Source organism: Phoca vitulina, unplaced genomic scaffold, assembly GCF_004348235.1.
Source record: "Phoca vitulina isolate PV1807 unplaced genomic scaffold, GSC_HSeal_1.0 scaffold63, whole genome shotgun sequence".
Classification (NCBI taxonomy): domain Eukaryota; kingdom Metazoa; phylum Chordata; class Mammalia; order Carnivora; family Phocidae; genus Phoca; species Phoca vitulina.
Window position 1 is genome coordinate 4,810,764 of NW_022589766.1, and position 12,412 is coordinate 4,823,175.

The 12,412-nt window shown below is 37.7% G+C and overlaps 1 protein-coding gene across 2 annotated transcripts in view; it reads left to right on the plus strand.

The window, feature by feature from the left end:
* SELENOI (selenoprotein I) overlaps window positions 1-12,412 on the plus strand; it is a 36,564-nt gene that overhangs the window by 13,042 nt on the left and 11,110 nt on the right. Inside the window, exons 2-6 of one of the 2 annotated variants that reach the window (XM_032391544.1) lie at window positions 3,788-3,856; window positions 4,291-4,399; window positions 6,403-6,477; window positions 10,751-11,013; window positions 12,147-12,255. In XM_032391544.1, coding sequence (XP_032247435.1) covers window positions 3,788-3,856; window positions 4,291-4,399; window positions 6,403-6,477; window positions 10,751-11,013; window positions 12,147-12,255 — 625 coding nt within the window. The remainder of the gene's footprint in view (window positions 1-3,787; window positions 3,857-4,290; window positions 4,400-6,402; window positions 6,478-10,750; window positions 11,014-12,146; window positions 12,256-12,412) is intronic. The other variant, XM_032391545.1, reaches the window with a different exon arrangement.

The window sequence follows — 12,412 nt, forward strand, 5'->3', positions numbered from 1 at the left end:
TTGGCTTGTTCATCATTGTCTTCACTGGGCCTAGCAAAAATTTGCCTGGCACAATCATAGGTACTGAATCATAAATACTTGTTGGCTTACTGAATGAATGAATGAAGAATGAACTCTGCTTTGTTTTCTGACTTATACTGAAGTAAAAAAAAAAAAGTTCTGAAACTCTCTAATTTTTGGCAAAATGTTATCTAAAGTAATTCTGATCTTACTAAGAATTTATGAAAATTTTCTCTTGTGGGAAAGATAGACTAATTGTCATAGATGACAGGACAGAATTCTATACCCAAATAAAAATTATTGAATGTACTAAAGAACAGTCTTGAGGGAAGTGTTTAGAAGTTCTGTCTTGATCAGCATTTTTACAGAGACTTAGGTGAAGGCATTATTATCAGCATGACAAATTTACATGCTGAGATTTTGGAGAGGCATAGCTATTACCTTGCATAAGTGAGTCTGAATCTGAAGAGATCTGGAGGGGATAGAAAAATGAGTTGAATCTAGTAAGATGAAATATTATAATGGTAAATGTAGAGTCTGGTACTTAGGTTCCAACAGTCATCCTCACATTAGCATGGAGAAAGGTGGCTTAGTAGTCCAACTGCCCATTCATATTTAAGTCTGCAGAATGATTTTGTTGCCATAGGAAATTAATAGGTTGAGTATCAGAGGAATATTGAGGAAGAGCGGCTTATGGTCATGTTATTTCTACTCATACACCACATGAAATGTTTCTTATGCCCTGGATCACATGTTTGTATTGGTTTAACAACAAATTGGATTGCCTGGAACACAGGTTGTCAAGCTAAAGCCCCCAGGCACCTGTTTTTGTGAATAAAGTTCTACAGGCACATAACCGTGCCCATTTGTTTACCTATTTTCTGTGACTGCTTTCTTGCTTCAGTGGTAGTGTTGAGTGTTTATTACAGAGACCATATGGCCTGCAGAGCCTAAAATATTTACTATCTGATGCTTTCCAGAAAAAGCTTTCCAACCTCTGGTCTAAAGTACAAGACCTAGATGAAGAAGATTGAAAGCATGGCAAGAGGAGCCCCAGAGGAACATGGGATGTTTAAGCAGGCGAAGAGAAGATGTAGGTGCGACAGGGAGAGTGGCCTTCAAATAATTGAAACACTGTTGTTTGGAAGAAAAATCTGACCCTTGTCTGTTTAACTTTGTAAAGCAAAATGAAAACAGGATAGAAAATATGGGACAAGGGGAGGATTTTGTTAGTGTATAGAAAGTTGGTTTAACATGGGTTGGGTTGCTTCTGGAAATAATGAGTTTTTTTTGCCACCAGAGGCATTTAAAAAAGAGGCCGGATGACTGTTTTACCTGGTTGCATTGATGAGGGTCGGGCACTCAAGAACTAGACATCTTCTGAATTCTTGTAATTCTGAGATTTTGCCTTGGAATGATTCTCTCAAATCCAGGCTGTGGTTTTCAAGCATTTCTCCAGGGTACTAGCTTTGTCTGGCCTTGTAGATTGGAGATCAGGCAAGTCACAGGGAGCCTTAACAGTGGATTATCTACCTAGTTAAGGTGTTCAGATATATACCATTCCAACAGAAAATAAAAATATATTTAATAAGCTTTAACAAATACCTGAATCTAGTTTAACATCTTTAAGATTTATTTTTTATTTTTTCATGCATGTGGAAGGTTTGAATCATTCTTTTTTCTTCCTGTTGATTCACAAGACAGTTTTAAGTTTTTTTGTCTATACTAAGTGATATGTGATCTTGAAAAATACTCAGGTGTGTAAGGCTGGAGCACAGAGGGTTCTTTAGTTTATTGTTTGCTACCTTTTGTGATCTCATATTACATTTTCTTGCTGTACTTGAGCTTCAATGTGAAACATCCGTTTAGGCAAACTGACCTTGTGTTTAGTTCTGCATTCTTTTCATACTTCTGGTCTTCTGAAGTAGAAATTTAGAGGTAAAACTTCAGAATTTAAAAAGAGGAGCTTTTCTAATGAAAATACCATCAGTTAAGGGCCTTCTTATAGATCTAAGTTGAAATTATGGAAATCTGCTGAGTGAGACTCGTTCAGCAAACATTTGAGTTAAGAACATTGTACTTTGTACATCGTATTAGGTACTCATGTGATGTCTTAAACAGTTTCCTTCTGATTTGGACTTCTTACAACTTTTGTACTTTGCAGTGGACGGTGGGCTTGAAATGTGTGGTTTCCCCATTTATCTGACCTGCTGGCTACGTCAAGTGGGTCTGGGTGCCGACTTCTGTGAAGTGGAGGCCAGGGCCCTCCCCCTTGTCATTGGCAGCCTCTAGAGGCTCGTATTGGTTCCATGTCCTTAGGTCTGAAGACTTAAATTGAAGTGAGGACCCCTTCGTTCTGCAGAGGTTCAGATGTAATGGTATCTATTATGTGGAAAGGCTTTGTAACCTGTAGGGAGCTGTGCAAGTGCAAGTTGATTTTAGGAAGAACAGTAACTCGCATTTAAGTAGAGTCTGGCCTTGGCTGCTCAGCCTGTCCCTGTGGCCAGCAGAGGCACACTGAGTTCTTCACCATTTTCCTCCCACTGTCTAGCTCAGATCCATTGTCCCAGTTATCCATTTCAGGCAGAATGGGTTGGAGAAATGGAGGCACTCAGACATGGAGTCTGTTGAATCATAGACTTGCTGATTAACTGTCTTTGCTAGCAGTATTTAACATTATTTCTATTTATTTACTTTTTTGTTCCATCACACTTTTGAGTCTTGAAACACTGATGAGAAAAGATTTCCTGCATATTTGGAAGCATTCAGGAAGAAGTTTTGACCTTTAATTATGATTTTTAAAAAATTAGATATTCAAATGCTTACTACTTATTTTATGTACATACTAAGTGTTAATATAAAACACAAAACTTTTTTCAGACATTTGACTGTTGTAATGTTTAAATGTCAACTGGACAAGTTAGGTAATATTCCCACTCTTTGAGGTGGGAATTATCCCTTACCAATTAAGTATCTCTTCTTCCCTACACTAGTAGAGTGTTTCCGACATGCTAGGTACTCCAGTGTGTGTGTGTCTGATGAATAAGTCATTGACGTGACTCTTAAAATTATATATATGTATATATGTATAAATACAGGTATTTGTTAAAATTTCCTTTGAATTTTTACTAACTAGCTCAATAATTAGGGAATAAACTGTATTACCACAGAACCCTAACCTGTTGTTGTCTTTCTTTGCTTATTTATGCAATCCATTTTCCTGCTGTAAAGGGATCTGTCATCCTTTGGTGGTTAAAACACATTTAATAATATCTAATACTTACATAGCACTTACCGTGGGCAAGGTACTACTTTAAGTGTTTTGTGCATATGATTAATTTCTTAATTTTTATGACAGTCCTTTGAGGTAGAAGCTATGGTCCTCATTTACAGGTGAACAAACTAAGGCAGAGATTAAGTAACTTGCCCAAGGTTGCACAACTAGTAAGTGCATTAGTGGTGGTATGAGGAGGTTGAGAAAGTCAGTGTTTGAATGTATACAGTGTGCACATTGTGATCTTGCATTGTGAGAACTTGTAAGCAATATAAATTTCTCTACTGAAACATTTAACATTGTAAAAGTTGATTGAATGAAAAAAAGAAATCTGGCTGTACTTGGCTGTCTTTGTACCATTTATATTGTTCCTCCAATTTTGTTTAGATGAGGACATCATGTAAATAGACATATTCTCTAGGTTATTTTTGTATTATTATTTTCACTCCAGAAATACTGTTCTACTTGTTAGTGTGCAAGGGTAACTGAATATTTTCTTTTATTTCTTAACAGTACAGTGCCGTGGATACCAATCCACTCTCTCTGTATATCATGCATCCATTTTGGAACACTATAGTAAAGGTAAGACAATTAATAGACTTGTACTTATGTTTTAGTAAGTTTTAAATATCTTACGGAATGTTATGGATGCAACTGTTTAATAAGATATAAGAGAAACTAGCTCTCCTATACTTCTTTCCCTTAGTCACATACCTTTTGATTTATCTCACTGTTGGAGTATAAGCTTATACTCTATAATTTATCATTTTTATAAAATGAATCTAAAAGTTTTCTTAAGTGAATATAGTGTTATGATTATAAAAGTTTGTTGATTATAGAATTATTTAAAATATAGAAAAGAGAAGAAAGATGCTTATTTTTATCAACTGGACATTATGGTTTATGATCTTTCAAGTTTATAGCTTTTATTATGACTTAAATTTGCATCTTGTGTAGTGGCCAGAGAGATTTCTTTACTTTAATTATTTTTAAATTATTTTGAAAAAAAAAATTAGGTATTTCCTACTTGGCTGGCTCCAAATCTGATAACCTTCTCTGGCTTTCTGCTGGTTGTATTCAACTTTCTACTTATGGCATACTTTGATCCTGACTTTTATGCTTCAGGTAAGATTATTACTTTAATATAAAATTTAAAGTATCTAAATAGAGAAAAATGAGATGTGGTTATTTTCTGGTTCTATTCATATGCTTGTATTTTGGGGAAGTTTTGGATACTATAAGGGTATGTAAAATGTTAGGAATTGAGTGTAAAAGCTAAGTTGTGTTTTCACAATCTGTTATGGATGTTTCCATTAAATTCTAGACACCAGCTTGGCTGCTTAATTTAGATATGCTGTCTAAAAAGCAATGAGGTTTTGATAAATAAAGAATAATTGGATTTATAAGAAGAAGAAATTAGGATTATGACACTTTGCCTGAAAGTGAATATGAGCGTGGTCCAACATACCCAGCAGTTCCAGAAATATCCCTTCTTCCCTTGTTCTCATTATGCAAGAAAAATCCCCCCCCCGCTTTTTTGGGAGGGAATGTGATCTCTCTTTCCCTCTGCTCAGCATCTGTATTTGCCTTTAATACCTCCAAGTTTTCTCTGAAAATGGTTCTTAGACCTTAAATGATTGAAGTTTAAGGTCTTAAGAACCTCGTTGGAAGAGAGGAAAGAAATGCTTTTGGAGGCAGTTGTTAGCCTGCTTGCACCCCAGACTCCAGTGTCTTCTTTCACATCTGTTCCTGTCTTCATGTTCTCCCTCACCCTGTTTCTGCCCCAGGCCATAGGACAGAATCTGGCTGTATTTGGGATGAAGGGGGATAAGTGGGAGATAGAGTTTATTTTCATTGCTCAGCTAGTTGATGGAGTTGAGAGAAATGGAAAGATGGAGGTAGATGAATATTTTTTGCATTCTAAGTTGGAGTATATATTTTCCAATAAGAATACTTACAAATGTTCTAGAGGGGAGGGGGGTGGGAGGATGGGTTAGCCTGGTGATGGGTATTGAGGAGGGCACGTTCTGCATGGAGCACTGGGTGTTATGCACAAACAATGAATCATGGAACACTATATCTAAAACTAATGATGTAATGTATGGGGATTAACATAACAATAAAAAAATTAAAAAAAAAAACTTATGACCTGATATTATAGAAATTCTGAATATTGAAACTATACATTTGCTTAACTGTCAATTGAAATTTTAAGCCATGGCTTCTGTACATGTAATAAAATGGCAACTTTATGAAGATCATAAGGTATGACATGATTAATAAGATTAAATTTTATTAAGCATGGTTTGGATATTAAGCAGTTTTTTAAAATTTGTATTTTAATCTTCAGAACATCCTCAAAAGTTTGTTTTGTAACTAGAAATATTTTATCCGACTACTGTAACATTATTTACTCAGTTATTAAGAGAGCTAAAAATATGTAAATATTATGCGTATTTCCCCAAATCATAGAACCTAGAGGACCAGGTAAACCATCTCGTCCTGGTATATTTGGTAAATGGAAGATGGGAAGGGTTAAATGATATATTCATGGTCACACTGCTGGTTGAATACAGAGCTGGGACTGGAACCTAGACCTCCTAATTCTCAGTTGTTCTATCTTAGGGTAAATAGTGAGGTCCAGACATTTCAGAATGATTCTGATGCCAAATCATCCAGTGGAGGTGACCTGTCTATACCCAAACGAAAAGGTCTTTTGTTTAGCTAATTAATAATGTAATGAGAGAATATAGATTGAAGGCTTAATGTATGTTGTAGGATAATTGTAAACAACGAGGATCAGATTAAACACAAGCATCTTTTAAGTTCCAAAAATATTAATTTTCATTCTCAGCACATAAGTAATTTTCAAGTAAAGATGAACAATCAGTTTTGAGTTATGATTAAAGCTCAAAATAAATGCCTATTGTTTATGAGGGGTTGGGCAGTTACTTCTTTGGTTTTGTCAGTTTACTGATATATTTTAATATCTGCATTAAAAGTATATTATAATGTACTTTAACTTTTATTTAATAAATAGAAATATTTCTATATTTCTCATTGCCAGTATATAGTATGGTAAGCATGCTTATACTTTGTATTAAAACCCATGTTGATTTCCTTTGCAGCACCAGGTTACAAGCATGTCCCTGATTGGGTTTGGATTGTAGTGGGCATCCTCAACTTCATAGCCTACACTCTAGGTAAGAAAATGGCAAATACTCATGTTAGTCAATGGCTGGTGAATCTGTCAGCAGGGATAGCCATCCACTAAGTTAACTAACATTTTCTCCTGTGCTTAATTCATTTTAACTTGGGTTTATTAATTTCCTGTTCAATTTAAAACAAATGTTTTTGAGTTTATCTATGGAAAATATTGTCACTCATTGCTGGGGATGCAAAGAATAAGGTAGGAGTTGGCGAACTACCTCTTGCAGGCCAACTCTGGCCTGTTGCCTGTTTTGACAGGTAAAGTTTTATTGGAACACAGCTCTATTTATTCCTTTATATGTTGTCTATGCCTGCTTTCTGCAACAAAGACAAAGCTGAGTTGTTGCAACAAAGACTACTGATGACCCACAATGCCTCAACTATTTCCTGTCTGACTCTTTACATAAAATATTTACCAACAACTGGAATAAGACGTCATTTTTGCCTTACGTTTGGGAAGCAATACTGACATATCAAATAATTGTGGAATACTGAGAGAGCTGCTATAATAGAGCACAGTGGGAGAACAAAAATAATTGGGAGAATAAAAAAGTGATCAATTCTTATTTGGTGGAGGGGGTGGTCAGGGAAGTCTGCTGTGTTAGGCCGTATTGTCTGTTGTGCCAAGAATGCTTTTTTGTTGGGGTTATCTGCATGGCTTGTCGTGCGTGCTCCTATTCTCCTTCCCTGCTTTGTTTTTCTCCATAGTACTTAAAGCCGTATGACCTGCTTGTTGTCTGTCTCCTCTAAAATGTACATAGCTTTGAGGGCTATGTACCCACTGTTTAGAACAGTGCCTAACACATAGTAGGCACTCAGTATATTGTTTTTAAATGAATATAAAATGCCAGACCCTGACTTCACGTTGCTTAGATCTCTTCAGGTAAAAATGACTTGCACTCATAAAACCAGTATAATTTGGTACATGACTAAATGCTGACCTTGCAGGTGACCAGAGCTGCGAGGGTTTGGGGAAGGAAGAAAGTGAAGTCCAGAAGAATTAGGGGAGAACTTAGTGAAAAATGACATTTTTAGGCAGAAGCTTTTGTACATTTGTTCTTAAAGATGAGCAGCTTTGGAGCGCCTGGGTGGCTCAGTTGGTTAAGCGTCTGCCTTCGGCTTGGGTCATGATCCCAGGGTCCTGGGATCGAGCCCCATGTCAAGCTCCCTGCTCAGCGGGGAGTCTGCTTCTTTCTCTCCCTCTGCCTGCTGCTTTGCCTACTTGTGATCTCTCTCTATCTCTCTGTCAGATAAATAAATAAAATCTTAAAAAAAAAAAAAAAAGAGCAGGTTTAAGAATTCAGTAAGGTTTGGTTACCAAGGGTAACGGAAAATGTTGAGAGTGGCCTGGGGCTCTGGCTTTTAACAGCATGTCTTAAGAACCTTTTGATAATACCGTATTACCTACCTGGTTCATGTCCACAATTTTGGCAAAAATCCTGACCAAACATGAACTATTTGTTGCAAAACTGCCTTGAACTAATGTGAGGCAATGTACAAACTTTATTCTACTAGTGTGACTATTCTTACATTTTGCTGCAGGGTGCTGTTCTAGGTCCTCCTGGGTTGTTCCCCCCTCCCCCATAATATATGCTATATGCCCTGAATTCCCTTTCTTTTCTTTTCTTTTTTTTTAAGATTTTATTTATTTTTGACAGAGAGAGAGAGACAAGCAGGGGGAACAGCAGAGAGAGAGGGAGAAGCAGACTCCCTGCTGGAGCAGGGAGCCCGATGCGGGGCCCGATCCCAGAACCCTGAGATCATGACCTGAGCTGAAGGCAGACGCTTAACCGTCTGAGCCACCCAGGCGCCCCCTGAATTCCCTTTCTTAAAATGAAACAAAAAACCCCTTCTGAAACATATCCAGACTTGTGGAGCTGGAATGGGTTCAGTGAGAAGATGTACAGAACCTAATTAGTATGCAGTCCATGAATTCAGTGTTTGTAATAACTGCCCAGGAGTTGCACCACAAACAGGAATTTAAGCCAGCAAATAATGAGAAAAGACTTTGTGGAAACATTTTAGCTACTTAAGGGCAAAAAAGTTCCCAACACTATATAACAGAGATCTGCAGTGTTTGGGCAGGAATCTGGGCTTCGTCCTTTCCTGTATTCCTTCAGCAATATTTTTAAAGGCCTTCTCTGCCACAAACTGAGGTAGGCCCTGGGGATAATACTATAGGGAGCAAGATAAACCAGTCATCATAGGAATTGTTAATTCCTAAAATCTGAATCTTTATAATTAGCCTAATAGTTAATAAAACTATTTCTTTTGGGGAGAAATTTTTATGGTTCAGCTTCTTTTTTTTTTTTCTCTTAATAATAGCTCCCCTACTAGACAGACAGTTCCTGAGAGACCACAAGAATGGTATCTTCTTTAGCAGGGTGGTTGGTTCTGCACAAGCATGCAGAGCTATGCTTTGGACTCTTCTTTTTAACTAGGCTTTCTCATTTTCTCTTTCTCTCCCTACACCTCCCGGTCCCTCTGTTTCTGCCCCTAAATGAAGGTGTTCCCCTGTGCTTTATCCTTCACTTTCTCTTTCCACTCATTGCCTTGGCAATCCTGATCCTTCCCACTGTGGGGATGACTCCTGTGTTTATATCTAGCCCTCATCTGTCTTCTGAGTTGCTAGTAAGTACCTTAGGTTGAGTTGCTTGATATTACCATATGGATAATTCTGCCAACACTTCAGTTTTAGCACCTAAAATTGTACTCAGCATCTTTTCCACCAGTCACGCTCTTTCTTTGGACTTCTTTATTTCCTACCCTCCTCTTAGTTACCCAGATGGGAAATTTTGGAGAGGATGTTTCAATCCCTCAGCCTCACTGGTCATCTTTCGCTGCATTGCCATTTTTATTTTCTTAATATCTCACCTGCCTCCAGCCTTTCATTGCCACTGTATCCCATGTCAGTGTGGGCCTGCTGATTAGTGTGCTCTCTCCAGCCTGTCATTCCCCACTGATGCCAGGGGAGTCTTCGCAAAGCTCGTCACTGCTTTCACCCTTATCACTCCTCTACTCATCCTTTTAGTAGCTCCTCGTACTCCCTGAAACTTTTTAAACTCACTCCAGCCTCCCTTCTAGCCTCTCTACTGCCCTTTTCACATACTGGTTTCTTCTGGTCAACCTGAGCTACTTGGCATTCTCTGAACACTCATGTGCTTTTCCATCTTGGTGTTTTTGCCGATAGCACTTCCTCCTCTTGAAATAGCATACTCTTATCTACTGAAATCCAACTCATTCTTTATGTCTCTACTCCGGTTTCATCTTGTCTGGAAGGCCATTCTCAGTTATCTTAGCCTGAAGAGTACTTGTCCCTTTTCTGTACTCTTCTGTGGTTTGGGATGTACTGTATCTTTCATTACCGTGTTTTGTTACCTTTCTCAGTTGTAAACTGAGGGCACAAACTTAGTTTATTCTGAGATTATTCTTATAATCTTCACAACATCAAGAATAGTGCATTGCACAGTTTTAATACATTCTTACATTTACTGAATGCCTACTATGTGCAAAGTCTTTTCTGAAAGCACTTAAAATTGTGGAAGTGGTACATCTGTGACGTAGTGACTGTAATTTCAAGTAAGATGAAATAGGTGTTAGGACTGAAGCACAGGGTGTTTTTGGATCCTAGAGCAAAGAGTGGTTCGATAAATTGTAATGAGTAACTATTGAATTTTCTCTGGAGGCTTGAAAATTTGTGGCTAGCAGAATAACTTGGTTGTTCGGCTGATTTGGAGGAATTCAGAGTCCAACTACGATGCTTTGTCTTAAGATCTAAAATTGACACCATTTAGTGTGATGTAATGTATTTTAATTTTCATTAACCAATTATTTATTTTTAAAGATTTTATTTATTCATTTGACAGAGAGTGAGAGAGGGAACACAAGCAGGCAGAGGGAGAGGGAGAAGCAGTCTCCCCGCTGAGCAGGGAGCCCGATGCGGGACTTGATCCCAAGACCCCCGGATCATGACCTGAGTGGAAGGCAGATGCTTAACCAAGACTGAGCCACCGAGGCGCCCCGTATTTTAATTTTTAAGTTAAACTCTGAGAGATTGCAGATTTTATTTCTGAAATCTTCGAATTGTAGGAATTAAAGGTTGGATTTTTATAAAAAGTACTGACTGGTAGCTATTCTTTAGTTTATTAACATTTCTATAATATGGTGATCTGTTTTGTTTTATGTTTCTCCAGTTTATTAAAGAAGACTTTCCCCATACTGGTACAGACGTTGACCTTTTCCCATGGTAATGTGTTTTTGTTGCAGATGGTGTGGATGGAAAGCAAGCCCGGAGAACCAATTCCAGCACCCCTTTAGGGGAGCTTTTTGACCATGGCCTGGATAGTTGGTCATGTGTTTACTTTGTTGTGACTGTGTATTCCATCTTTGGACGAGGACCATCTGGTGTCAGTGTTTTTGTTCTTTATCTCCTGCTATGGGTAGTTTTGTTTTCTTTCATCCTGTCCCACTGGGAAAAATATAACACAGGGATTCTTTTCCTGCCGTGGGGATATGACATTAGCCAAGTGGTAAGTATGTGTTCTGCTTTAAATTTTCAACATTGCCATGAATTTTGGGGGCAAGTTTTTGTCGTTCCTTCTTTATAGCCCTTATACTTTTTTGGCTAGAACTGATTTGTGTTTTTAAAAAATTTCCTTTTTTTTTTTTAAGATTTTATTTATTTGTCAGAGAGAGAGAGCAAGCACAAGCAGGGGGTGGGGCAGGCAGAGGGAGAAGCAGGCTCCACCCGAGCAAGGAGCCTGACGTGGAACTCGATCCCAGGACCCTAGGATCATGGCCGAAGCTGAAGGCAGCCGCTTAACCAATGAGCCACCCGGGCGTCCCTAAAAAATTTCCTTTTTATTTTGTGTTATTTCTTGCTTATTTATGAACAATTTCAAACAAAAAAGTAGAATAGCATAGTGAACCCTTATGTACCTGTTACTTAGATTCAGCAGCTACATGGCCAGTCCAGTTTCATGTATACTCTTCCTCCCAATTATTTTAAAGGAAATTCCAGATAGTACGTGATTAGTATTTTACTACATATCTCTAAATAGTAAGAGTAGTTTTTAAAAAACCATAATCACAGTGTCGTCATTATTAAAAAATGAACAGTTTCTTAATAAATATTCCTTTGAACTGTTGATTTTTGTAAAGAAAGATATACACATATAATTGTTGCCTTTTTGTCTTTACTGCCCGTGTTTCAATGAGTAGGGATACTTGTTTTCTCTTACTTAATAGGCTTGCTATTAACTCTCCCTGCCTTTGAATACTAGCTTTTTTGTGTTACCATTTTGCCCATTTGCGCCTAAGGCCCCAGTAAAGCATCAGACTTTGGAGTGTGTTTGAAGAAAGAGATTGGGTAGGCAAATTGGATCATCCTATGCCTTAACCAATTCCTGACATGCTTTTAAGTGTTCTAAATTATGGCCAGTTGCTTGCATTGTTTAGAAGTTAATTATTTTATGGCATTGTTGGCTGAAAAAAGACATTTTTAAAGGCAAGAAGACTTGACACAGTATCAAATTTAAGTGTACTTCTTGCTTTTACTAAAACTGTTTACTTACTAGACTTATGCTGCATACAGCTTTATTGGCTCCCTGATCTTTCCAGCTGTTAATGCCTCTGTATGCTTTTGTCTGCATTTTCCTTCCAGACTATATCTTTTGTCTACATAGTGACTGCGATTGTGGGAGTTGAGGCCTGGTATGAACCTTTCCTGTTTAATTTCTTATATAGAGACCTATTCACTGCAATGATTATTGGTAAGAAGCTCCATGTTGAAGCCTATTTTAACATCACTTTATTATTGAAGCCAGTGTTTGATTATCACAAGCTATACCACCTTTCCCCTTTCCCACACCCTCCAGCAAGCAGAACAGCCTACAACCCTGGTTTCAACCAAACCAGTAAGGAAAATTG